Consider the following 27091-nt stretch of genomic DNA (forward strand, 5'->3'; position numbering starts at 1 on the left):
AGGTACCTGAGCTTCAGAAAGAGCTTGATTTAAAGCTTGTTGAACCAGTTTTTCTGGATAAGCAAAAGAATATTGAATAACTAGCCACTTCTGGGGGGTAGGAGAGTAAGGGAGTAAGGAAAGAATTTTGTCCTTTTAAACTAGATGCCTCTGAAAGGAGAACAGATTTAGCTTTAGATTTATGAACTGGCTTGTCCTCTGCATTTTACTCCCAACTATTCCCTTCCTGCTCTACAAATCATTCCCCCTGCTGAGGGGGTTCCCTTACCTGTGACCCCTCAATAAGCCTCTGAGAATCCTTGGTCTTGGCACCATCTGATGAGTCCAGCCCAGCAGAAACAGGGTCCCAAAAGGCAGTAAATGGGAGGTCAGGAGAACTGAGAAAGCTGATGACTTTCAAGGCGAAGGTTTATTGGGAAGAGCTAACATTTTATAGAGAGAGAGCAATCTGGGGTCTTCGCACAAGTTTTCACAATGAAAAGTGATAAAGTGGTACAATGTAATCTGGTTTACCTCATTGGGTCTACACAGTGATTTCTATAGATCATAAATCACCATGTAACAACCTAGCTTAGATTCCCAAGGAAATAACATACATCAGTGATTTTACAGGGTAAGAGGGAGAGCGAGGTTTGTGGCTACAGGCCTCGGGCTGAAAAGTTGAGAGACATGACAGACTTCAGACTTTTTGCCTTCCGTGTCTCCAGAGCTTTGCTCAACAGAGTGTCAGGTTTTGCCCTCCTGCACTTTGGGAAACAAACAGGGAATGAATCCACAAAATAGAAACAAGACAGTGACTTAAGCAAAGTTGTAGTTTACAAAATGAACCCTCTAAAATTAACTGCATTTCTATATCACAAAATCCAAGAAGCAATAATTAAAAGGGAAACCATATCCCAAAAACAGAAAGCATGATGTAGAGATTAATCTACCAAAGCACTCAGAATATTTGTATAGATTTGGTTACAAAATGTTAAAGAAATAACAGCTTAAGTAGATGGAGAAAAATTCAGTGCTCAAGGCTATGCCATGCCCATATAACAAAGATGGCAATACTACCAAAATTAATTTGCGCTTTTAATGCTATGTCAATCAAGAATATGAGGGGAAATAATTAAAAGTAGAGACAAAGGGAAAATAGTACTGCCAGTCCTCCAACTTATCAAAGCACAGTCATTAAAACCATATTGGGAGGAGGTGGCTTAGTCAATTGACAGCCAGGCCTAGAGATGAGAGGTCCTAGGTTCAAATGTGACCTCAGATACTTCCTAGTTCTGTGACCCTGGGCAAGTACTTGAGTCCTTATTGCTCTTCTTAGAACCAATGCACAGTATTGATTCTAAGATGGAAGTTATGGGTTTAAAAAAAAAAAATATATATATATATATATACATATATATATATATATACACACACATATATATAGAGTATTGTTTAAAAATAGAGCAAGCAAAGGAACATACTAGATAAGGAAGAATCGTAAATAATAGAGCTCAAAAACCCAGTGTTTGACAAAGTGGAAAATATATTACCCAGGGGAAAAAATTCCTTATTTTATAAAAACTGAGAAAACTGAAGGCATTCTGGGAGAAATTAGGGTTAGACCTGTATCTTACACCATTCATTTCCCATGGTACATCCTAAATGTATAGGTGACATTCACATTAAAGGAATGTACACACATATGTGTATGGCTAAAAATCAAAAAGGTTAACAAATAATTCTCAAAATAAGAATTGCAGAGTATTCACAACTCTGTGAAGGAATGCTCCAAATTTCCAAAAATAAGAGAAATGTAAATCAAGATAATCCTGGGGTTTCACCTCACACCCTGTGAATTGGCGAAAAATGGCAATAGTGTTAGAAGGGTTGTGTAATGATAAGCACACTAACACATTGTTGGTGAAGCTGTGAAATGGTTCAACTGTTTTGGAAAGCAATTTAGAATTATGTAAATAAAGTGACTAAAATGTCCAAACTCTTTGAACCAGAGATTCCCTTACTAGGTTTATACCCCCAAGTATAGATAAGGAAGCCATAGATAAGAAGAAAGCCCTTAAAAAAAAAACAAAAAAAAAAACAAAACAGGTAGGGCAGCACTTTTTTTGTGATAGCTAAGAATGGAAATAAAGCCTGGAGGAAGGAGAATGTAAAAGGAATACTCTAGAAAGTGGAAGAAAAGAAAGGCTAGGGGAAAATTTCTCATAATCAAGGTGTACAAATAGAAATCTATAAAACTGAGGAGGAAGGGAGTAGGGGGAGAACACTGACACTTGAACCTCATTCTCATCTGAACTGATCAAAACAGAACACATATTTTGTTATAAAAATATACACTCAACTGAAAAATGAGAGGGGCAGGAGAGAAGGTAGCAGTAATTATAGGAATGGTAAATTAAGATAGGCATTAGTCCTAAACAGAATAAACTCCAAGATGTGTAAAAATATTTATAGTTTTTTGAGGTGGCAAAGAATGGGAATCTGAGGAGGTACCTCCAAATTGGGGGATGCCTGAACAAGTTAAAGTATATAAATATGGTGGAATTGTGCTATAAAAAATGATGAAAGGTGAGGCAACTAGGTGGCTCAGTGGCTAGAGAGCCAAGCCTAGACATGGGAAGTCCTGGGTTTAAATTTGACCTCAGGCACTTCCTAGCTATGTGACCCCTGAGCAAGTTACTTAACCCCAATTGCTTAATCGTTATAGTTCTTCTGCCTTGGTGGTGATACTTAGTATCAATTCTAAGATAGAAGGTAAAGTTGTTTTTTTTAATCATGAAAGGGATGGTTTCAGAGAAATCCAGAAAGAATTTTATGAACTGATACCGAATAAAATGAACAGAACCAAGAGAATAATTTATGCAATGACAACAAACAACTATGAAACTAATAGGAACTCTGATCAACATAATGCTCAACCTTGAGATTCTAGAGAACTAATAATGAAACATGCTGTCTTCTGATAAAGAGGAGAAAGATTCAGAGCAAAGAATGAGGCATATTTGGGGATATGACCAATGCAGAAATTTTTTGTTTGACTACATATTTGTAGCAGGGGTTTTGTTTTTCATTCTCAGTTGGGAAGGGTTGGAAAAGGTATAAAAGAAAAGGCAGATTTTTGCTGACTGAAAAAGTATAATTTTTAAAAAGTAGAATTGATCATGTTGAAAGGGTAAAATCAGTAAAAATGACTTTCCTCTTCAGAACATAGGTCTAGTACCAGCTCAGCTGGTTCTTAATGGCTATTATATGTACCACAATGTCAGTAACCCCAAGATCTCTAAGCTCAGAAAGAAGAAAAACAAAATTTAAAAAAGAAAGCCTCTTCATTTTAAAAGAAAAATAAAAGGCAGGGAATGGGCCATAAATCTGATATTACAATTCTTTGACCAGTGAATTTAGATCTTACTTGGATAATTTAAGAGTCGGAATTTTCTGTGATTCCTTCCCAAACCTCTCTTGTACGTTGAACCTAAGTGCTTCAAGCTTTATACTTGGCTGGAATAACAGTGTGCCCATTATACAGGTGGGGGAAGCCAGGGGCTCAGAAGAGTAGAGGTCAGGAGGAAATCCAAATAGAAACTTCTTTCTGAGGAAGTTGCTTAAATGTTTGAACAGAGACCTGACCTGCATGTGTAATATGAAAAATATTCAGTAGATTAGGCTTTGGAGTTAGTTGGAGCTGCAGGCCAGCCTGATCCCTATGGCCCAAAGGGCTTCTCTGTAACCTGATAATGTTCTGAACAAACTAACCTATGCAGCACCTACCCTAGGGACTGGTACTCAGGCTGATGGGTCTGCATTTAGCACAACTGACAGGCTGGTCCATGACCCACCTGCCTCCCTCCCTCCCCCCAACCCTTGCTACTGTTCCCCTATGCCATACAACTGGGATAAACAGGACAAGTCACAGCTCTTCAGTGCTGCTGTTGGCTGTGTCGAAGGAGATTTTTCTTGGTGGCTTTATTTTTTTTTTCTCACCCTTAAGATGTCTCTCAAAATGGATTACAGCTCATTTCCCAGAGACTGCCACACCATGGACACACTGGAGAGGCAGCTCATCTGCCCCATCTGCCTGGAGATGTTCTCTAAGCCTGTGGTCATTCTCCCCTGCCAGCACAACCTGTGTCGGAAGTGTGCCAATGACATATTCCAGGTGAGCTGCAGTCCTATTGGCTATAGGATCACCCTCTCTCTGGCTGCTCCAGATTCTGTGTCCTTGCCATCCCTTCTCCCTCATCTGCTCCCCCATTGTTCCCTGGGATCCTGAGCTGGCCAGGCATAAAGAGCATAATCAGACAGAGGTTCACACCAATCCTAGCTGGCACTTTCTTCTCAAATGACTTCCCTGGTCTCCTTCCCTCAGGTAGCTGCGTTGAGAGGAGAGAGACAGATACCTCAGGGGCAAACAGGGAGAAGGGTGATATGAACTGCAGTGGGCCCAGGATCATTGAAGCATCAAGAAGCACTGCCCAAGGAAGGTGACCAGCCCAATGGAAGACTGCTGGGAGTTAAAGATCTAGGTCTTGAGACTGAGGAAAATAGCTTCACTAAGCAGGCTTTCTCAAATGATCACATGGGATAGTCACAAAGCACTTAGCACAGTGTGGGCACATAGTAGGCATTTTCTATGGTCTTGTTATTAGGGTCATGATGCCTTTGGGGTTTATGGGGTTACTTGTGAGTGTGTTGAGTATTTGTGTCCTTCCAGGTATCCTGCCCAGGACAAACTTGTTCTCAGGTACTGCTGAAGGCATGGAAATGGAGGAAGGGCCTTTTTATCAGATGCTTTGAGGGAGTCATGGCTCTTGGTAACTATAACCCTGAGAGCAAGTGCCACATTATAGTGGATTTGGAGCCCCGAGACTCGAGACTGAATTTTGGTTCTTGTCTGAGACAAGATAGTTTTGTGATCTGGGACAGTCATCTTTAACCTCAAAACCTTTGTTTTGCCAAACAAAAAATAAGGTAGTTGAACTAGATGATGTCTAAGACTCTTCCAACTCTAAATCCTATGATCCTAAGATTTGGCAAGTCACTTGTCATTTAATTTTTGAGTGGTCCTTCCCAAGAGCAGCACTCTGGCTATGAAAAGAGAGGCTCCTGGCTGTTTGATATCTGGACTTACTGCAAGTCATGGGTCATAGGGCCATAATTATCCACAAGGACATAGATTACCCATCCAGATTAAATATCTATGTCTACAGTTGTGTATTTACCAGGAATCCTTCTGGTAAAAATACTCATGTCCCCAGTGTCTGCCTGTCTCAGATTCTTCTCTAGGCCCATCAGCATCACCTTCTCAGTCGGTATCCACTCTGTCACTTCTTGAGTTTCAGTTTTCTATCCCCAAGCTGGTTCCTCTTACTGCCTGCCCACCTGCTTCCAGGAATGGCTCCTTCAAACACAGTGCAGAATGAGGAACTTTTTTTTCCTCTTTTAAAGGTCACTGATCCACAGAAATTAGTGTAGCAGAATTAGTGTAGGGACTTTTGGGGAAGAGAAAAATACAAGATTCCTCTTGCCTAATTGAGATTTAGACAAGAGGAATCTTAGAGTTGATGTGGATATAAGTATCTTACCTTCATTTTATAAAGAAATTGAGTCACCAAAATAGCATTTGACAGTACCATTTTAAGATTTACAAAGCATTTTTCTCACAACTCTGTGAGGTTGGCAGTACAAACAGTAGTATCTCAATTTTACATAACAGGAAGCTGAGGCCCAGAAAATTGAAGCTATTTGCGCAGGGCTACTTAGTTAGTAAAGTGATATATCCAGGAATCAAATTCAGTCTTCCTGATTCCCAGGTCAGTGCAAGTCAACTAGCATTTTCTTAAGGGCCAGGCACAGTGATAAATACTTCAAATAACTAAAAAGAAAAAAAAGGTAATAAAGACAGTCCCTCCCCTCAAGGAGTTTGTTATCTAATAGGGGAGACAACATGCAAACAACTATGCAACTCTGTATAAACAAGCTATATACGGGATAAATTGGAGATAATCAACAGAGGCAATTTACAAAGATTAAGGAAGACCGGGAAAAGCTTCTTCCAAAAGATGAAGCTCTGAAGACAAAAACTAAGGAATCTGGGAGGTAGAAATGTAGGGAATTCAAGCATGGGGGACAGCCAGCCATCAAAAATGCTCAAGGTAGACGGGGGCAGCTGGGTGGCTCAGTGGATTGAGAGCCAAGCCTAGAGACAGGAGGTCCTAGGTTCAAATCCGGCCTCAGACACTTCCCAGCTGTGTGACCCTGGGCAAGTCACTTGACTCCCATTGCCTACCCTTACCAATCTTCCACCTATAAGTCAATACACAGAAGTAAAGGGTTTAAAATTAAAAAAAAAATAAATAAAAAAAAATGCTCAAGGTAGAGATGGAGTGTCATGTTTGAGGAAGAGCAAGGAGGCCAGTGTCACTGGATTACAGAGTACATGGAAGGGCATAAAATATAAGAAGACTGAAAAGGCAAGAAGAGGCCAAATTATGAAGGGCTTTAGAAATCAAAGGGGATTTATTTTTGATCCTAGAAGTGATAAGGAGCCAAAAGAGTTGCCTGAATAGTGAAGCAACTTTGATCAATTTGAGCTTTAGGAAGATCACTTTGATGAAGGATTAAAATACCAAGATATTTAACATAGGGAAACAACCCAACGGACTATTACAATGGTCTAGATTAAAGGTAATGCAGACCTGTTCCAGGGTGGTTGTCATGACAGAGAGAAGTGGGAATATACAAGAGATATTGTTAAGGTAGAAAGAATAGCTTAGCTATAGGGAGTGAGAGAGAGTGCCGAGTTGATGATGACCTCTAGATTGTAGCCTGGGTGGCTGGAAGGATGGTGGAACCCTTGACAGTAATAAGGAATTTAGGAAGAGGGGAGGATTTGGAAGGAAAGATAATGAGTTCAGTTTTGAACATACTGAATTTTTTTAAAACCCTTACCTTTCATCTTAGAATCAATTCTGTGCTTTGGTTCCAAGGCAGAAAAAGAGTAAGGGCTAGGCAATAAGGGATAATTAAGTACTTACCCAGGGTCACAAAGTTAGGAAGTATCTGAGGTCAAATTTGAATCTAAGGCTCTCAAGTTACCGAGCCACTTAGCTTGCCATACGTTCAATTTAAGATATGTATGGAACATCCAGTAAGAGCTGTCTAATTGGCCTTTGGAAATAGACTGGAGATTGTAAGAGGTTAGAGCTGGACAAATAAATCTTAGTTATCTGAATAGAGAAGATGCGACAAAACCATGGAGCTGATAGATCAATAAGTAAAACAAAGAGAAAGAAGAAAAGGGGGTTTCAGAACAGAGTCTTGGAAATTTTTATTTGATTAAAGAAATTGTAAACTATTTAATAAACACAACTGCAAATGAGTTTAAAAAACAAACATCTGTAGCAAGCAGAGATGTTGAAGTGGGAAGTGATGTTGGGAAAACATCTGGAGAAAAGCAGAAACACCACCCCATCTGGCGGTCATGTCTTGTTACTGCTAGATAAAAGCCTTTCCTTAGCTGATCCTAAGAGTATCTCCTGGAACATGGGGGGCCTCTGACCTGAACCAACTCCTCCTTGGTTTGGAAGACTGTAAGGACCAGAATCACAGAATTTCAGAGCTGGGAGAAACTTCAGTGGTAATCTTGTTCAACCTGTGGCCAAATAAAATCCCACCTACTAATTTCCAATAAGCAGAATCTAGCTACTGTACCACTTAATCAACCAAGTGGACACTCACTCTTGTGACCTTGCACAAATTATTTAACCCCTCAGGGCCTCAGTTTTCTCATATGTAAAATGGGGGTGGTAAAATGAGCACTTGCTCCCCAGGGTTCTTGTGAGGATAAAATGAGACAATACTTGAAAAGCTTATACTTGAAATACTTAAAGGTCTAAATAAGTGCTAGTTACTCTTCTTATTATTAAGTGGGCATCAGGTCCCTGTTTGAAGACCCTCTCCCCCTCAGCAAAAGGTTGGTAACCCACTACCTTCCTGGGCAGCCTCTTCCATTCTGGACAGCTCTGCTAAGAAGCCTTTTCCTTATATCCAGCCAAAATCTGACTTTTTTTAAAACTCTTACCTTCCATCTTGGAACCAATACTGTATATTGGTTCCAAGACAGAAAAGCTAGGACCAGGAAATGGGGGTTAAGTGACTTGTTCAAGGTCACACAGCTAGGAAGTAGCTGGGGTCAGATTTGAACCCAGGACCTCCTGTCTCTAGGCCTGGCTCTCAATCCACTGAGCCACCAAGCTGCTTCCCAAAATCTGACTTTCTGCCACTTCTACTCTATGTAGCTCACTCCCTGGTGTCAGACAAAGGAAGCCTGAACCCTCTTCCACGGAGATTCTCCAAATACTTGAAAAACAGCTAAAATATCAGTCAAACATCCCTCCATTCCCCCCCACCCCACCCCCCCTTCTCTTCAGGGAAAACATGATCAGTTCCTCCAGCTGATCCAGGAAGGACAAATTCTTTGGCCCTCTTACCTCCTTGTCATCCTCTAGGCACTCCCCATCCTGTCAATGTCTGTCAAAAATGCTGTGCTGCTGACCCTGGAGACCAGTCACCTTACTTTTTTCTCCCCGCTTTTTTTAAACCCTTACTTTCCATCTTAGAATCAATACTGTGTATTGGTTCCAAGGCAGAAGAGCAGTATGGGCTAGGCAATGGGGGTTAAGTGCCCAGAGTCACACAGCTAGGAAGTGCCCGAAGCTAGATTTGAACCCAGGACCATCCTTCTCTGGGCCTGGCTCTCAATCCACTGAGCCACCCTGCTGCCCCCTTTCTTCTCCTCTTTCCCCCCTCCCCATCCCCCATAGGGGCCTCTCTCTGAAAGAACCTGGCAGGATTGAAACGGGAGGGATCCCCAACTTAGGTACACCGTGTATTTTTCAGTCCCGAGGGACCACGCTGGGCTCCAGCGGAAGATTCCGCTGTCCGTCCTGCCGCCACGAAGTGGTCCTCGACAGGCACGGGGTGTACGGGCTCCAGAGGAACCTGCTGGTGGAAAACATCATCGACATCTACAAGCAGGAGTCAGCCAGGTGCGACCTCAGGACCTGAACCTCCCCCCACCTGCCCCGCCCCTAACCAGAAGTCCAGATTGTGAGCCCAGGGAGGGCTGCAATCTCGGCGTCTCCTGAGGCTCGAGCCGGCCTGACTCCCCTGTCCCTTCCCTACCGTCAGCCCCAAGCCGCTGCTGAAACCCGAGTGTCCCACCTGCGAGGAACACGAGGATGAAAAGATAAACATCTACTGCGTCACGTGCCGGGTCCCCACCTGTTCTCTGTGCAAGGTGTTTGGGGAACACCAGTCCTGCCGCGTGGCCCCCCTCTCTGACGTGTACGAACAGCACAAGGTGGGCTGGAACTCGGGCCGGGGCGGGAAAGGGAGCTGGGAGACCCGGGGAGATGGGAAAGAGCCCATGCTGAGCGCCCTCTTACTGCTCCTCTGGCCCGCCCAGTCGGAGCTGACGGACGGAATCCGGACCCTGGTGGCCTCCAACGAGCGAATCCAGTCGCTAATAGCTGAGCTGCAGAACACCTGCCGGAATGTGGAGGTGCGGGGAAGTTCCGGGGGCGCAGGGTGCACCTAAGGGTTGTGATTGCCCCCTAGAGGACCTGGCGACTTTAACAGAATGTCGGAAACCTCCTGAGAGCTGGGGCGTCCATTCAGTCCTCCCTCGCTTAAGCCCCTCTGGAACGTCTCTAAATGGTCATCTAGCCTCAGTTGAATGAGGAGCTCACTACCTCCCGAGGCTACTCTTCCCACTTTGGGCTAGTTCCAATTGTTAGGATGTCTCTTTCATATTCAGCCGAAATTTTCTTGGAATATTTGGGGGCACTGTCCCAGGGGCAGGAAAAGCTACAGGCACGGGACTGGGGGGGCTGAGTGACGTCAGAGAGCCGTAGCTAGGAAAGCCACCCTGTTTAAGAAAGCGATAACATCTAGAGTGGGTATTCGCTTTTTGGAGAAGCATCTCGGAAACCCCGACCCCCAAAGAAATGGATCTGAGAGTTGGCCTTTGATCTCGAAGGTTTTCTCTTCCCTAACTTTTTACAATTCTCCTGGAACCTGCACTGGGATTAATTAAGCTCAGTCCAGGGATTCGGTTGTCCCGGAGGCATTGGCAGTCCCCAGAGAGGAGGGCAACTCCTTCTCTGGAGCCAGAAGTCCTGGCCGTGGGCATCCTCTGGCCAGCGTCCTCTCACAGCCGCACTCCTCCAGGACAACTGCAAGGCTCGGAAACAGACGCTGTGCGAGAAGTTTGAGCGCATGGCGGGCATACTGGAGGAGCGGAAGGAGATCATGCTTCAACGTGTGTCCTACGAGCAGGCGGAAAAGACCCGGCAGCTTCGAGCCCTGAGCCAGGCCTACGAGGCTCGTATGGAGGCTGCCTCCAAGCTGGTGGGCACGGCTTTGCAGGCTGCTGAGGAACCCCAGGTCCCTCTCTTTCTGCAGGTAGGTAGGTAAAAGAGGGAGAGTGAGACAGGCAGATAGGTGGATGTCTGGGCCAAGTGGGCTGCTCATGCTCTTGGGAAACTGCCTCAGCTTCTTCAGTCAAACAAATGGGGCCGCTTTGAGTGCAGGGTACCTGAAATTTCCTCTTCTTTCTTGTCGGTCGGGGACTGGACCCCACCGGATTCCTCAGTTCCTCCTGCTGTCTTCTCCAGAATGCCAAGGTCCTCATCCAAAAGTGAGTAACATCTCTTTCCCTAAGTCTTTCCCCTCCCTTCAATAGAGGTTTGGGACCAGTAGCTAAAACACATCCTGGCTGATTCTTTTCTCCCAGGATTGCGGAGGCGGTAGGCAGCCCAGAGCTGGAAACCGTGGAACCAGGATTTGACAACATGGAGCATTATGCAGTGGACTTCAACGAAGAGGAACGGGCACTATACCAGCTGGACTTCATCAAGAGTGGGCCACCATCTCGTGTTCCCCTACAAAAACCTGTATCTCTCCTGTACCCTGTTCCCAAGGCTCTTCTCTCCCTCCCTAGTCACTGTCCTCTGTTTTCCCTTATCTCCATTCCTCTGTCCCCATGTACTCCATCTCCCTTCTGTCTTCTCTAGCCTCTGCTTTTTGAACTGTACCCTCATTGTCACTGTCCCATATGTTTGCATTCCTCTTCAGTCCCCTCATTTTTCTGCCTCCAGGTATACCCTGTTCCCTTCTTATCATTCTTTCCTGTCCTTTGGTGGCTTCTTTTCCTCTCCTCATGTCTCTCACATCCTTCTCTCCCTCCCTCCCCTCCCTTTCCCTCTTTTCCTGGGAAAAAAATATCCTGATCCCCTTCCCTCTCTAGAGTTTAAAAGATTCTTAGGAGAGGAAATGGCTCTAGATTCTGAACTTGACCGAGAACTCTAGATGAAAGAAAGCTCCTTTTGTATTTGGGCAGGGAGCTTGGCAAGAAGGAAGGAATCCATGGAAAGGGAAGTGGGAAACATGACCATATGGAACAGAGAGGGTTCTGAGAGAGCAAGAGACTGAGCTGGGAAGGAGGGTGACCCAATCTGTGGGATTCAAAAAGAAACTGCTGAAGAAATTTAGAAACATGTAGAAGCCATCTCAGAACCATTGCTTTGGGACAGTACCTGTACCCAGTCCTAACCGTCTTGTTTTCCTGATTATTTGGTATAAGATGTGTGTGTGTGTGTGTGTGTGTGTGTGTGTGTGTGTGTGTGTTCTTTTTATGTAAGCTTCTGCTTAGCAAAATCTTTTTTTTTTTTTTTTTACTTTGTTTTACCCCAGCCCCCGCCCTCTCTCGTCACCATTTTGAGAGCCCCTGTCCTTGGGAGGGGGTGGTGTTAGTGGTTGGGAGTCCCAAATAGAGAAAGAGGTTTAGCGCTGGCAGGTTTTAGCCCTGAGTGGGAGGAGTTTTGAAAACTGCAGTCTTGACTGAAGGAGGAGGAACCTCAGTCTGAGGACTAAATTCAGGTCTCGATTGGGGGGGAAATGAAGATTGGGGCATCTCCAGCCCTAGCAGAGCACCAGGAGAGCTCAAGGGCTTCAAGGCTGAAGTCAATTCTATATTGTTTCGTTTTCATTTCCTAACAAAACACTAGTTGAGGAACCACTGGAGGCGGCAGTGACAGCCTCTTCGGAAGAAGGGGACTATGTTGCCCCGGCAGAGGAACCTCTACTAGGGGAGGACCAGGAAGAGGAGGCAGCAGCGCCCTTAACCTCGGGCCCCGAGGCCCCAGAAGAAGCTGGAGTCGGAGCAGTGCAGGCCCCAGGGACAGCCCAGGAGGAGGGATTGGAACCGGGAACTGGGGGAAAGGTAGAGTGTGCGGAGGCATGGAATTCCTCTGGACTTTGGACAGGATCACAGAGACTCTGATTATCCTAGTCTCTAGTAAAAGTCCCTTAAATCTACTTGCAGGATCGAGAGGAGACAGGCAGGGAACCTGAGGCTGGCGAAGCGTTGAATACGAAGTGCCAGGACAGCGGATGTCCCCCAACTCTAAGCTTTATGCCGGTACCACCTCCTCGAGCGCCCCGGACCGAATCCCCCAACTCCGGGCTATGCGAGCCTGAGACCTCGGGGAGCGAAGGAACCAGTGGGGCTGTCAGCGGCCAGGACAACCGAGAAGGGGCAGGAACACCTGGGTGCAGTCAGGCCAGTGAAAGTGGGGACGGATTTCCTTTAGAGCTCTCCACCTCTCTTCCCTCTGGGAATCTCTGTGAGAGTCCCGCCACCTGCCTTGGGGCAAAGAGGTTGGGGAGGGTACGTGGGAGAGCTGTGGACAACAACGCGCGTAAATGGTGGGAGAGGGTGCTTGTATATTTCCTCTGACTCTTCTTTTCTCCACTTGCAGAGTTCTGACGTGATGGCCTCTGAGGGGACGGAGCAGGAGGCGGGGGAGCTTCTGGGTTTTGCCTCGGTTTCCTCCTTAGTCTCCAACCCCTCGTTACCACAGTGCTGACAGAAGGACGGGACTTCCCTAGGTCACCACCTCCCCTAACCCAGCCCTGGGACTGCGTTTATCCTGAGTGAGCTAGAGCTTTCCTCTCCTTTCTTCCGAGATCCTTTGCAGAACGCTACAGAAAAAGTTTCTTCCCGACCCTTCCCTGAATGTCTGGAGCCCCGAACTTTCTGTGGCTGTTTGCAAGCTGGATTTGAGGGAAAGCGTTGCCCTGGAGGGTTTTCAGGTCCGGGAGCGGGAGGTTGGACTAAATAACTTATGCGTCCTCCGGCTAGAAGATTCCACCCCTCCCAAAATACTGACGGGACCCTAACAGCTGGGAGATCCCAGTGTTGGAGTCACCATTTCCCGGAGGAGGTGGGCTGTGGGGGAAATGAAAGAGTTCGTTGCCGAAGCAGAGAGATTCTAAGACTGAGAATGACGTTCTCCGGGTAGGGGAGATAGGGCGACGCGGACACAGACACGAGTCGGACACGGACACGGAGGGAATCGTTCCCCTCAATAAACCGGAGGCTTTACCTTTGCTCGAAATTTCACTGTTTTACGTGATCGTGGAATTCTCAGAGCCCGCCCCGACCTCCACCCTTGGACTTCCTTACTTGCAGCTCCCCTCATCTCCCCCGACCCGCAGGTGCCCGCCCATCCTTTTTAGCCCTTGGGCGGCGACGGCTTCACTAGCCCACTCTCCCCAGCAAGCGCTGGTTGTTCCGCGCACGGTTTCGCAGCCTTTCCTCCCTGGCGCGGTCCAGCAACTCCCGCAGCAGATGAAAGGGCAGATCCAGGGCGTTAGGGGTCCTCTCCCGCTGCTTCCAGCCTGGAGGGGCGCGTTCCAACCTCCACTGCTCCCGGGCGGAGTCGGCAGGGTGTCTCCAAGTTTCCAAATGGTCTGGGCTCAGTCCCGGGACTTCCCAAGCACTGGGCAACGGAAAGCAGGTATCCGGGGGCAGGAACAGCAGCGCGGCCACAGCCAAAGTCACTGTCATGACCCGGAGCCTCCGCAAGGCCATGGCCTGCAATATACGTGTTTCCAGTCCTTCGCTACACTTGAGACCCGACTTTTTCCCTAGCTCTGCCGGGAAATCCGTGCTCGCCCAACCCCGAACCTCAGAGCTAGATTTCTGAGCCCGCCCTGGATTTCTCTATCCCTTTCCCCCGCCCCTTTCCCGACCCCTGATCACTGGACCCTATATCTGGCCTGGCCGTCTTTGATGGTCCTGAAGCAGAGGGAGGGGATCACGTAGGGTCTGGGAATAAGGGGCTGGATTGGAACGGTTCTGAAGAAAAGTAATACTGGTTCGAGAGTGGGTCGGGGTCCCATCATTCCCCACCCTAATCCCTCCCTCCTGTCCTGAAACACTCACAGCAGCCGAGAGGCGGCGCAGCTCAGGGGCCGTCGGAGATGGGTAGGAGCTGGATGTAGCTACTCCAATCCAGAGGGGCCAGGAACATTTATTTATATTCCCCGCGGACAACTATACCGCGTGACGGGGCATGGAGGCGGGGCTGGGAGGAGCCAGAGAAGCCGGAGGAGCCCGAGAAGTAGCAGGAGCTGTCCTTGGTGCTGGCGAAGGAGGCGGTCTAGGGCCGGGGGTTGCAGCAGCCTGGGACTTAGACCGGAAATTTGTATTCTCACGTAGTGTCTGTTTGGGCGTTTGGTCTGGGTGCAGCCTATCCCTGTGCTGCGGATCTGGTCTTTTGTTCCTAAGGATGACCGTGTTTGTATTGCGTGCTTCTCTGTATGAATATCCCATGCACCTTCAAGTGCCTGTATGTTAAACATGTACCCATTTGTGCATATATCATGCATAGTAATGCCTCTACATATCTCCATAGGCTCTCTCCACATGTATTGTAAAAATATATGAGGGGCTAACTCATTGGATTGAGAGCCAGGCCTAGAGATGGGAGGTCCTGGGTTCAAATCTGTCTTCAAATACTTCCTATCCGCATGACCCTGGGCAAGTCACTTAACCCCCATTGCCTAGCCCTTACCACTTCTGCCTTGGAACCATTGCACAGTTATTGGTTTGAAGACAGAAGGTAAGGGTTTTATATATAAAGACCCTTTACTTTCTTCTAAACTTCTATCCCCTCAGCCACTGGATTCCTCACTTTCTCACTTTTGCTTTCATGCATCAGCCAGGATGTGAAGTGGATGAACTTGTTCCCCAAACTACACCCTCTCACTGTTCTATCTTCCTCTTCGTCAGATGAACACAAGGAAATACAAAATACACACATTTGACCCAAACTATTCCCATGGCTGGCCCTTTCTGTCTCAGAAAGGACTAAAGGCTGAGGAAATGGAGATGAATTGCATTAGTCAGAAAGGTGTTCCTTGGCAAAGGCTAGAGCTGCACCTCAGAAATTCCACCTCGGAACTTGAGCCTTGGATTTCCCTTCCTCCCTGATTCCCCCATTAGGACTCAGAAGGATGTTGTGAAAAGAAGACCCCAACGCATATCTTTAGTTCTATGACATGTCTTTTAGAAGCACGATTTTAAAGATTGGTTTGGTAGGATTCTGGGAGCAGTTCAGGCTTTCACTGCTACTAAGCCGCCATCTTGGCTCCTTCCCTGCCCCACCTCGCAACAAATATCTGTGGGATGGCATGTGATTCAAGTCCTTGATGGGAGGAAAAGTAAAGTGAGGATCAGCTTCTGGGGAGTGTAGTAGAGGGTCCCTGGGACTTATTTTTCACTCAGGGTCACAGTAGCCAAAGAATCTCAGTCTTTTCTGATAATCAAGTCATTTCGCTGATCCCCTTATCTTTGGAAAGACAAACACCCCCCACTCCGTCCTGGTTACCAGCAGCTTCAAGTGTGGAGTCTGGGATTGGAGGTGTGGGGAAGGCACCTCATGGGCTGACGAACCTGAGATTGACCCTGAGATTCACCATTCTCAGGTTAGACAGTCCTAGATGCACCTTCCATTGCTTCCAAACCACTTTCTGATAAGAGAGACAGACAAATGAGTAGACTTCAGTTGCAAATCTCACCCTTACCTCCACTGGGGTATCCAAGTTGGGTGAGTATCCCAGACCTGGCCCTGAGGATGTGAATCCAATGAAGTGCAGCATCTGAAGCATAAACCTTTTCCAGTTCCAGGAAAGGATGATAAGATCTTAACCTGACCAGGAATTATTCCAATAGTACATAAAATCCTTGAGGGAGGGGTCTGTGTGATTTTTAAAAATTTTTGTATTCCTAGAAATTAACACTGTCCCTTGCTTTGCTTAATTGAGCTGAACTGAATTCCAGGTTCACTGGAAAGTGGGAAATGAATCAGCTGTAATTGGAGAATTCCCATCATCAAATGAAGAATTTGTTGTGTTTTTTTTTTTAATTTAAAAAATGTAGTTTTTTAGAAAAGAGTCACAGAACTAAGGAAGAACGGGTTATGGAACATGAATTCCTGGGGCTTTTCTGCCCTTCATTGTCCTTTCCACCTTTCCATGTCCCCCTCTTTGTTACTACCACCTTTATTCCTTTGCTTTAGAGGCAACTAGTGAAGAAGTGGATAGAACATTGGGTCTGGAGTCAGGAAGATCTGACTTCAAATCCAGTCTCAGGCACTGCTATCTGACCCTGGGAAAGTCACTAAACCTCCATTTGCCTCAAGTTCCTTAACTGTAAAATGGAGCTAATAATAGCACTTGCTTCTCAGATTATTTTATAGGGATCAAATGACATACTATCAGTAGAATGCCTGGCACACATTGTAGGGGCTATATAAATATTTATTCCTTTCCTTTTCTCCTTCTGCTTCACTCTTGACCTACCTACCCACTTTTCAATCCTCCGCCCCCTGCCCCATCATCTGGTTAATCAAGAATCCTATGAAGGCCTGGAACCCAGTTTGAGTTGTCTTAAGGGAGATGATGGTGTTTAAGGCCAGAGGTGTCAAACACAGGCCTGAGGGCTGGCTGTGGTCTACAACACTCAAGAGTGGAGCTGAATCAGATTAAAATATAATTGGGAAATATTTAACAAAATAAATAAAAATTCAATAAAACATTGACCATTATTACATTTTAAAGCTAGATCGATATGTGGTCCACAGGGTTCCTTATGTTAGTTTAGCGATCCCACACTATCTAAATTTGACCCGACTGCTCTGGGAACCACCATTACTTTTCCAGAAGGAATTGCACAAAGTCAGAGATTCCCAGGTTCCTATTCCCATGATGGATACAGTGTGTGCCTTTTTTTTCTTTAACATAAGGGCAACCATCTCTCTACCCTACTCTCTCTGGCCCTGCCTTCTCCACCAACTCTTTCAAGTTCATTTTCCCCTTTCACCTGCCCACCCACAAGATATATTCATCTAAATTCCTTCCACATCTCTGACTCAATGTGTCCCAAACTGCACTGGACAACTTTTCCCCTACCCCAAAGGGGAATGCACTGTGGCTTGTCAACATCCCTTCCCTTCCAGGAGCACGGGCACCTCTCTCCCTGACACCACAGATTCAATCTCTGGGGGAAACAGAAGCATATCTATATCCTGGAGAAATAAGGATGGGTCTTAATCACAGATGATATTTCTGACCCCATGGAGAACCCAGAGGACTATACCCCCTTTATCAAACTGGCCCTGGGAAAGGCAGGGCTGCATTCTAGTGTGTCTGTATCAGATTTAAAAAAAAAAACCTTACTTTCTGTCCTAGTAACAAATCTAGGACAGAATGGCAAGAGCTAGGCTATGGAGGTTAAGTGACTTGCCCAAGGTCATACAGCTAGGACATGTGTGAGGCCAGTTTTGAACCTAGGACTTCTTCAGATCTGGTGTTCTATCCACTGTGCTACTTACCCGCCCTTCTGTATCAGATTATTGATTATTGACAGAGACAATTAGTTATTGGGGGGGGGCAGAGATTGAGAGTTTCCAGTCAGAAACAATGGCAAGAAATTAAATTAAGGGTAGAGGATGAGGGGAAGAAATGGCTTTGGGATAGGAGTAGGGCATTTGGGTCCTAGTAGAGACTTGGAATGAATGACTACCCCAAGTTTTGCTTGAGTTTCTTGACATGGTAAATGGGCATACTAGACCTTAGTAGTAGGCTGCTTTTGGATCTACTTCATTTTATTTATTTATTTTTCTTTAACCCTTAACTTCTGTGTATTGGCTCATAGGTGGAAGAGTGGTAAGGGTGGGCAATGGGGGTCAAGTGACTTGCCCAGGATCACACAGCTGGGAAATGTCTGAGGCCAGATTTGAACCTAGGACCTCCTGTCTCTAGGCCTGACTCTCAATCCACTGAGCTACCCAGCTGCCCCCTGGATTTACTTTAAATATATCATCTCATTTGATTCACTACAACCCTGGGTGAATATTAGTAGTGCAAGTGTTATCCCTGTTTTATGGATGAGGAAACGGCTGCTGATAGCCACACAGCTAGCATGAAGTAAGGTTAAGCTGGGAATTCCTGTTTTCTTTAAACTCGGTGGCTTCACCTGCTACTTCATTATTAAGTGAGATAACCTCTAAAGTACTTTGAAAACATTAAAGTACTGTCTAAATGTCTACTCCATTATTATTATTATTATTATTATTATTATTATCCCATTTTTGTATTTTTCCATGGAATTCAGGCAGAAACGACCCAAGAACAAGTTTATATCCGTTTACTGTTTAAATTCAAAGATTTGTATATCATTTCATAGACTGATTTTTAAAGTGGCTTTTGTTGAAGGGCAGTTAGGTAGCAAAGTGGTTAGAGTTCCAGGTCTGGGGTCCAGAGGACCTGTGTTCAAATCTGCCCTCAGTTACTTCCTAGCTGTGAGATCCAGGGCAAATCACTCAACCTTGATTGCCTAGCCCTTGCCACTCTTTTATCTTGGAATAGAAGATAAAGGTGTTTTTTTTTTTAATGTTTTTTTTTGTTGGTTTTGTTGTTGTTGCTTATCATTATTGTACCAACAGGTAGCTCGATGGATAATGTGCTGGGCATCCAGTTGAGAAGACCCAGGTTCAAATCTTGCTTCTGATAATAGTTGTATGATCCTGGGCAAGTCAATCAGGCAGATCTCCAGCACTTAAATATGAAGTCCCAGATCTGCATTGGTGGAGGGAATTCTCAATATGGGACAATCACAGATCTTTCCTTTTTTCTCATATTATTGTGCCATCCTTCCTCTCTTAAACCTCCCTGGGCTAGATGGGATGTTTCTGAGACTAGTTCAGTTAACAGGAGAAAGAGGGTTGTCCATTGGAGAGAGCCTTTGCCAAGAAATGGTACAGAACCTGTGGCCAGAGCCCTTAGACTTTAGCCCAACTAAGTCTGGCCAGCCTAGAGTTGCCAAAGTCTGGCTATCATTTCAGATTTCTGGGGCATCATTTGACCCTAACGGCACAGAAATCAGAGTTTTTTGACTTTGTTTTTATCTTTGAGTCTTCCAGGGCTTGGACTCTTTCAGACTTTTTTCTTTAGGAAGGAGAGAGGGTAAATGCAACTTCTATAACGTGGGTTACCTGCTCACCCCCAGTAAAGGCGTTCTGACTATCTCACTCTCCTGGGTTTGATCTCTGAAGTTGGGCTCTCCTATGTACAAAAATAGTTTAAATCCCTAGGCCAGGAATATAAGTATTTAGAGCAGTTCCAGCTAGGCCAGGTGGACTTCTATGGCCCCACGTGGTGCTGGGAGGCGATGGCAGGAGGAGGTGGAATGGAAGAAGGGAAAGGGCGGGAAATATTAAGATGTAGACAGAGATGAGGATTGGAAGCTTGGCTCCCAAACAGAACCCAGTTGTTTAGATTCCGGGTCCCAAATTCTCATAGCAAAATGGAGGCCTTCACTTTGGGGATGGCTTAAGGCCTGAGCTCAGAAGGCCTGCGGAATTTACCTTCCTAGTGTTCCTCCCCTCACCATCTTCACCGGGACCCCTGAAGACCCAGAGATAAAGGGCAGTTGGAGATGGAAATTTATGGGGGCTATTCTCAATAGATACCCACGTTCCCTCAGCCTTGACCTCCCTGGACCCATAGAAAGGTTTCTCCACATCAGGAGGAAGGTCTTCTGAAGAGCGCCGGGTCAGCTCAACGTCACAAATCTTTCCCCAGAAATACGTTTTGAGTGATAATGCATGTGAAACCCACATTGAATTGCTTGGCAGCTCTGGGAGGGGGGAGGGAGAAGGGGAGGGAGACAATAAGAATCCTCTAACTTTGGGAAACGTATATGGAAATTTGTTACTAAAATAAAATAAAGATAAAACATAAAAAATAAAAATCTTTCCTTAGACTCAAATCAGAGCCTTTCCTTCCTTCTGCGACTGTCCCCTGCCCCGTGCCCTCCTCTCAGCCTGGGGAAAGATTTGGCCCAGAATTCCCCACTTCTGCCCCAAATCTGAAAAGAACCCTGACCTCCCTCCCAGAGGAAAGGAGCCCGAGGAGGGGACTCACCACGTCCCGCTGGGTCGGACTCGGCTATTTTCTCTGCCTGTCTCTGGTCTCTGTGTGGCTCTTTGGGGCTTGGGTCCTGCCCTTCTTCTGCTTCTCCCCCTCTTTTATGAACCCCCCTCCCCATGCACCTAGCAGCAAGATGCTGCCCGCCCGCCCGCGCGCTGCGGGCTTCCTGTCCCAGCCCCGCCCCCCCACCCCACCCTGGGCAGTTTCCATGACATGGCCCCGGGCCTGATGTGGCAGAGGCCCCGCTGAGGGCAGAAGGGGGCTCCCGAGAAAAGACCTGACCACTGGGAAATCAGAGGGCCAGCAGCAGGAGGAAGCGGCTCTTCAGAGCCCTGGTATTTGGGGAGGAAAAGCAGTTATTTCTGAGACAACTCCCTTGCCACCCCTTGCTGTTCTAAGCCCTTTTCTGTGCTAATACACTCAGGACCAAGAAAAGTTCTTCAAGTCCTTTGGGCAGAGGCCTGGGTGACTTCTTGTCTGGGCTGTAGGAGACAGATTGATTTCCTTTTGGGTATGGATTGGACAAACTCTCCTGTACCCCATCATTTTCATCTTTCCGCACAAGCTACCTCTTTTTAATTTAATTGAACTAATTTTATTTTTTCTGTATCATTCATTTTTGTTGGTGAATAATCTTATAAAACCAAAACCCCAAATCATAAACCCAAATATACAATCGAAAAATCATATTCTTTCATCCGCATTCACCAGCAGGTCTTTCTCTGGAGGTGGCTAACATTCTTTGTCATAAGCCCCTCAGAATTGGGGGAGGGAAGAGGGGAGAGAGAGAACATGAATCATGTAGCCATGAAAAAAAAAACACTTTAAAAATTAATTAATTGATTGATTTTTGTTTAAAGTCCCTCAGAATTGTCCTGGATCATTGCATTGCAGTTTGTAGCAAAGTCTATCACATTCGATCATTCCATGATGTTTCAGTTACTGTGTGTACAATGTTCTCCTATTTCACTCCGCATCAGTTCACGAAGGTCTTGTCAGCTCTTGACATCCCTTTTTTAAGTTCAACTCAAGTGACATTTCCTAGGCAAGCCTTTCCTGATTTCCCTGTTTTTAGCACAAATTACTTTGTATTTACCTTCTTTTTAACCCTCACCTTCTGTCTTAGTATCAATTCTTAGACAGATGTGTGGCAAGAGCTAGGCAACTGGATTTAAGTGACTTGCCCAAAGTCACATAGCTAGGAAGTATTTGAGGCTAGATTTGAACCCAGATCTTCCTGACTCTGGACCTGAAATTCTATCCGCTGTGCTACTAACCTGCCCCTTTCATATTAACTTTATTTAGAAAGGGGGTTAGACGTGTTCTTGGTGGCAAAAAATTGGAAAACGAGGGTCTGCCCTTTAATTGGGGAATGGCTGAACAAATTGTGGTATATGCTAGTGATGGAATACTGTTGTGCTCAAAGGAATAAAGACTGGAAAGACCGCTAGGAATTGATGCAGAGTGAAAGGAGCAGAGCCAGAAGAACTTTGTACACAGAGACAAATATACTGTGGCACAATTGAATGTAATAGACTTCTCTCCTAAAAGCAATGCAATTATCCAGGACAATTCTGAGGGACTTATGAGAAAAAACACTATCCACATCCAGAGAAAGAACTGTGGGAGCAGAAACACAGAAGAAAAACTTATGAATGATCACGTGGCTCAATGGGGATATGATTGGGGATGTAGACTCTGTAGATCACCCTAGTGCAGATATTAATAATATGGAAATAGGTTTTGAACAATGATACATGTACAGCCCAGTGGAATTGCTCATTGGCTCCAGGAGGAGGAAGGGAGGATGGGAGGGAAAGAACATGAATCATGTAACCATGGGAAAATATTTTAAAATAAATAAATTAATTTAAAAAATAGAATAGGGGCTAGAGGTTGGCCTTGGACCCAGGAAATCCTGGGTTCAAGGTTCAATTCTGACATCTATTCTGTCACATAACAACAGATGTGACCAATGGCAAGTTATTTAACATCTCTGTATTCTGGGCACTTCTGGAAGATTCTAAGCTGCTGAAAAGATGCTGCCCTACACTGGCAGAAAAAATTCCTCACTCAGAACTTATACCAATGAAATGACAGGTCCAGACCCCAGCTTTTGTCTGAGTACAAATTGTTTCTCCTTGTAGAATGTAAGTTCATTGGTGGAAGGGATTTGGTTGGTTTGTTTTCTTGTTCCCATCACTGAGAACTGAACCTGGCACAATGCAAGTCCTTAGTAAATGCTTTGTCCCAAAATAAATGCTTAATAAATAGAAGGGGAAAGGCAGCTGGGTGGCTCAGTGGACAGAGTCCCAGGCTTAGAGATGGGAGATCCTGGGTTCAGAACTGGCCTCAAACACTTCCTAGCTGTGTGACTCTAGGCAAGTCATTTAACCCCCATTGCCTAGCCCTTACTGATCTTCTGCCTTGGAACCAATATTTCGCATTGATTCTAAGACAGAAGGTAAGGGTTTTAAAAATAAATAAAAAATAACCAGAAGAGGAAAAGTTGGATTCCGAATGTAGATCAAAATATATTTTTCCAGGGGCAGCTGGGTGGCTCAGTGGATTGAGAGCCAGGCCTAGAGACAAGGAGGTCCTAGGTTCAGATCTGGCCTCAGACACTTCCCAGCTGTGTGACCCTGGGCAGGTCACTTGGCCCCCATTGCCTACCCTTGCCAATCTTCCACCTATAGGTCAATGCACAGAGGTTAAGGGTTTAAAATTTAAAAATATACATATATATATATTTTTTCCCTTTATTTTCTTCATGAGTTTTTTCTCCTAGGTGTAATATATGTCTTCTTTCATGACATGAGGAAGATGGAAATATGTATTGTATGACGGCCCTCACATAAACTGTATTAGATTATTTACCATCTCAGAATCAGAAGAGAGGAAGGGTAGAAGGAAAGGGAGAGAGGGAATCTGGATATCAAAATGTCAGAAAACAATTGTGAAAAATGGTTTCTGTATGTAATTGAGAGAAATTCAGAATTGATTTTAAAAAAATAAATGCTTGCTAAATTGAATCAAATGCCCTCACTGAGGTCCTTCCTAGCTTCTGTGGTAAATCTAGCTTTTCTGCAATGTCTTGGATGGTACCAGGCTTGGTGAACTATTATTCAAAGGCTTGTCACATAATCGAAAGGTTCTTTGCCTGCTAAATTCAAGACTTTCTTTGAACTTGAGCCCAGGCTCTATTATCTTCTATTGACTGTAGAACTTGGCCCAGAGAGGGTGAACCCCTTAACTGGAGTCACACAACAATGAATGAATCCAGAAATTATTCTACTAGCCCTTTCATCTCCAGGTCAGGCAGGGAAGGGAAGGGAAGGGATCAGCAGAGACTTGAAGCAAATTGCTTGTGGGCTCTGGAAAAGAGAAACCAGGCACCTGAATCACTAGGACTAGACAGGGCAGGAAACCAACAGAGGCTCATCCCAGGGTGTGTTAAAATTGGATCTTGTTCTGGCCCCTCTCACCACCCTCCCCCTTCTAGCCCCTATAGTTAGTTTTAGCAGGAAATAAGATTCCAAAATGGAACCTGGAAGTCATGTACAAACTGAATGATCAAAGGAACATAATTTACAAATTCTTATTTTTTGTTGAGTCATTTTAGTCATGTCTGACTCTTCATGGCCCCATTTGGGGTTTTCTTTCCAAAGATATTAGAGTGGTTTGCCATTTCCTACTCCAGCTCATTTTACACATAAAGAACTGAGGCAAACAAGGTTAAGTGACTTGTCCAGGGTCACACAACTAGTCATTATGTGAAACCAGTTTTGAACTCAGGAAGATGAATCTTCCTGACTTCAGGCCTGGCACCATCCAACTAATAATATATGACACAAATTATATCATATAATTTAACTAAAATTCCTACCCTAGAAATATATCACACCAGAAGAAACCATCTTGTCAAAATTTCTGGCCTAGGACCTGAATTCCAGAGAAAAATCCAAACCTTCACAGTTCTAGACCAAGAGAATATCAAAAAGTTGATAATGATCCAGAGAAAGAACTGTGGGAGTGGAAACACAGAAGAAAAACAATTGCTTGATCACATGGGTTGTTGGGGATATGACTGGGCATGTAGACTCTAAACGATCACCCTAGTGCAAATATCAATAATATGGAAATAGGTTTTGATCTATTATTGATGAAAAACCCAGTAGAATTGTGCATTGGCTATGGGAGGGGGATGGGAGGAGGTGGGAAAAGAACATGAATTATGGAACCATGGAAAATTTTTTAATTAATCAATTAAATAATTTTTTAAAAAAGTTGATAATGACTTTGGGATGATGATTTTGGTGTTTTACAGATAACTTTGAGATGATTTAGATATGTTACTGAACTAATCCCAACATGGCAAAGATAGGAGTTGCTGTTTCCCCCCCCACCCCCAAACCCTATGAGACCTGTAAGAGCAGGCTTGCATGAGTGAAGCTTTGGAATGTTCAAAAGCAGGCTTGAGTGACACAGAGCAGCGGTTGAGATGGAGCGAGGGATCATGGGAAAGAGAGCCTGAAGGACGGAGCTTTTGATCTTGGATCTAGTGAAGAGAGGGAGGACGTTTGCCCACCTGAGATCAATCGAGAGCCAACCCAAGGGTTTCTTCGAACACTGATATATATCCCAAAGACCTTGTGTGTTTCCTGAAAGCCTCAGACCTCAACTAGAAGATTTCAGGTCTCCAGGGCCTGAGGGGTCAGCGGACTCAGCAGGCCACTGAACTGAACCCCCAAGACTTTTCAACCTTACCTGTCTTACCACAAAGACCTTGATATATTATTGATGTATAGATTAATTTAGATTAAGTAAATTAGGGGAGGGAAGGTGAATTCCTGATCTTGCCATTTGGCTCAACCAGAGGAAGGACGACCTTATTCAGGGAAACTAGATAAGGGCTCTCCTCTGCCCACTGCCCTTCTCCTATTTTGTTTATAATAAATAATATACCTCTTATAACAGTCTGATAGCGGCATTCTTGAAACGAAGGGGAGTCAAGGGGAAGAAGGGCCAGGAGGAAAGGCTGTTGACTCAAGCCTGACATCATAGGTCAAGACCACCTGCTGGACAGTTTTACCCTGCACTAGGTAGTTACCTGAAGGGGGTTCTGGGCCAAGCATTAGTCAAGCCTCAAGGTCCAAACAACTTTCTTCCCAAAGGAAACCTCTCCATTTCAAGTTAGTAACTCTTGCTTCTTTCTGGCATAACACCCCTGTCCAGAGAATACCCCTTCATTCCTTTGTAAGGGCGAAGGGAGTTGAAGGCAGGCTTCGATGTACTAGCCTGCGTTAGCAAACCACAATTAAGACTCCTTTAAATATCATCCTTCCATCTTGATCAATGATACATGTAAAACCCAGTGGAATTGTGTGTTGGCTAAGGGGTTAGGGAGGTTTGGGGGAGAGGGAAAGAACATGAAATACGTAACCATGGGAAAATATTCAAAATTAAAATTAAAAAAATAAAATAAAAAGGACTAAAACACAACAAATAAATAAATTAAATGGATGGACGAATGAGTGAATGAATGAACAAATAAATAAATAAATGTCTTCCTTACAGACCTCAAACTCCTGTCTGGCCCCCTGCCCAGCCCTCTCCCCTCTCCATAGGGTCCGTGCTGCCTAGGACCATGGTTACATGAGTGATAGTCTGTGCCTCTGCTTCTCCCCCTCTCCATCCTTTCCCCCTGCCGGCTTTCTTCACCATTCCATTCCTGATCCCCGCAACACCATCTGCGTCTGTACCACTTTTCGACACGTGTTCGTTGTGCCTTATTAAAGTGCGATTGCTATCTCATTTCCCACCACCAATGATAGTCTTTCCTGGAAAGAACCCAAAGAATCTTGGAGTGCCTGCTCCTGTTTCATAATTTCATAAATTAGCCATTCATGTTGCCCCATAGCCTTTGACTAGCCTTAGCTTTGGGGAAACCAGAGAGGCCAGTCATAGATATGAAAGTGAAAAATCTGCAAGTGTAGAGTTCAACCCAGAGTTTCTGGTCAAAGCACTCAATCAACCCTACCTGGTCTCATCATGTCCTTCCCGAGACAGTGGAGGGGGCAGGGGAAGAGATGCTCTTAGACCTAGAGTGGCCCAAGTGACTCATTTGAATACGAAGCTCCCTTGTGGCAGAGCTGGCTGCTGCAGGGAGGAAGCTGGCCATGTGGTCACAAAGTGAGAAATGAACAGATGGCCCTGGGTGGGAAGTCAAGGTTTCACCAGTGCAGCTCCCAGGGCTGGATTCTACCTCCCTCTGCACAACGAGATCTCTATCTCCCTTCTCACAGGGCTGTTTTCTCCCTGATGCTCTGGTCATTGCCAAATGAGAGGGGGATGGTCAGGAGAGAAGGGTGCAGGTCTCAGCCCCCCCACCACACCCACACCATTTTCCGCTGTGGTTGCCTGAAGTTGCTGTAAACAAATTAGAACACTGAAGGCTGAGGGAAGAAGTCAGTTCCAAGTTCTTACAAGCTAGAACTAATTGGGCATCAGACTAGTCACAGTCCTGCTGGGTTCCCCCATTTTCTTTTCTTTGCGGGGAGAAAGGCACAACATACACCCTGCCCTGTTTAGGTCACACTGAGCTGGTGGTCATTGTCCTTCCTCATACCCACCTCCTTCAGCGAAATCCAACTGATACTGGACATTTGTTAACAAAAACAACAACAAAAAAGACACTATGCTAGGTACTGGGGATGCAAAGACAAAAAACCATCCTTGTCTCCAAAGCCTC

The 27091-nt window shown here is 45.3% G+C and overlaps 2 protein-coding genes across 4 annotated transcripts; one reads left to right on the forward strand and one right to left on the reverse strand.

Moving 5' to 3' along the window:
- The first annotated feature begins 3988 nt into the window (after positions 1-3988).
- LOC123235124 (tripartite motif-containing protein 54-like) lies at positions 3989-13460 on the forward strand. The gene is made up of 10 exons (XM_044661184.1): positions 3989-4160; positions 8879-9047; positions 9190-9361; positions 9467-9562; positions 10231-10464; positions 10677-10699; positions 10796-10920; positions 12069-12283; positions 12386-12622; positions 12822-13460. The coding sequence occupies exons 1-10, from the start codon at positions 3989-3991 to the stop codon at positions 12927-12929; spliced, it is 1551 nt and encodes a 516-aa protein (XP_044517119.1). The 3' UTR covers positions 12930-13460.
- Positions 13461-13549: 89 nt separating this feature from the next.
- Positions 13550-20420, reverse strand: LOC123235125 (corticoliberin-like). Of its 3 annotated transcripts, none has more exons than XM_044661185.1 (3): positions 20335-20420; positions 14291-14694; positions 13550-13939 (listed from the first exon to the last, which is right to left on the reverse strand). In XM_044661185.1, exon 3 carries the CDS (start codon positions 13934-13936, stop codon positions 13604-13606), a length of 333 nt encoding a protein of 110 aa, XP_044517120.1. In that variant the 5' UTR covers positions 13937-13939; positions 14291-14694; positions 20335-20420; the 3' UTR covers positions 13550-13603. The 3 variants fall into 3 exon arrangements, with proteins under 3 accessions (XP_044517120.1, XP_044517122.1, XP_044517121.1); XM_044661187.1 differs by having other exon boundaries at positions 14291-14630; positions 20335-20368; XM_044661186.1 differs by lacking the exon at positions 20335-20420 and having other exon boundaries at positions 14291-14699.
- Between the last annotated feature and the right edge of the window lie 6671 nt (positions 20421-27091).

This window comes from Gracilinanus agilis, chromosome 2, assembly GCF_016433145.1.
Source record: "Gracilinanus agilis isolate LMUSP501 chromosome 2, AgileGrace, whole genome shotgun sequence".
Lineage (NCBI taxonomy): Eukaryota > Metazoa > Chordata > Mammalia > Didelphimorphia > Didelphidae > Gracilinanus > Gracilinanus agilis.

What these genes read in the sequence shown, in the direction of transcription:
- LOC123235124 (XM_044661184.1), top strand. Translation starts at nt 3,989, where the DNA reads ATGTCTCTCAAAATGGATTACAGCTCATTTCCCAGAGACTGCCACACC. An exon ending in CAATGACATATTCCAGGTGA is followed by an intron (nt 4,161 to 8,878) that starts GCTGCAGTCCTA and finishes TCCCCAACTTAG; the next exon opens with GTACACCGTGTATTTTTCAG. An exon ending in GCCAAGGTCCTCATCCAAAA is followed by an intron (nt 10,700 to 10,795) that starts GTGAGTAACATC and finishes CTTTTCTCCCAG; the next exon opens with GATTGCGGAGGCGGTAGGCA.
- LOC123235125 (XM_044661185.1), bottom strand. Translation starts at nt 13,936, where the DNA reads ATGGCCTTGCGGAGGCTCCGGGTCATGACAGTGACTTTGGCTGTGGCC.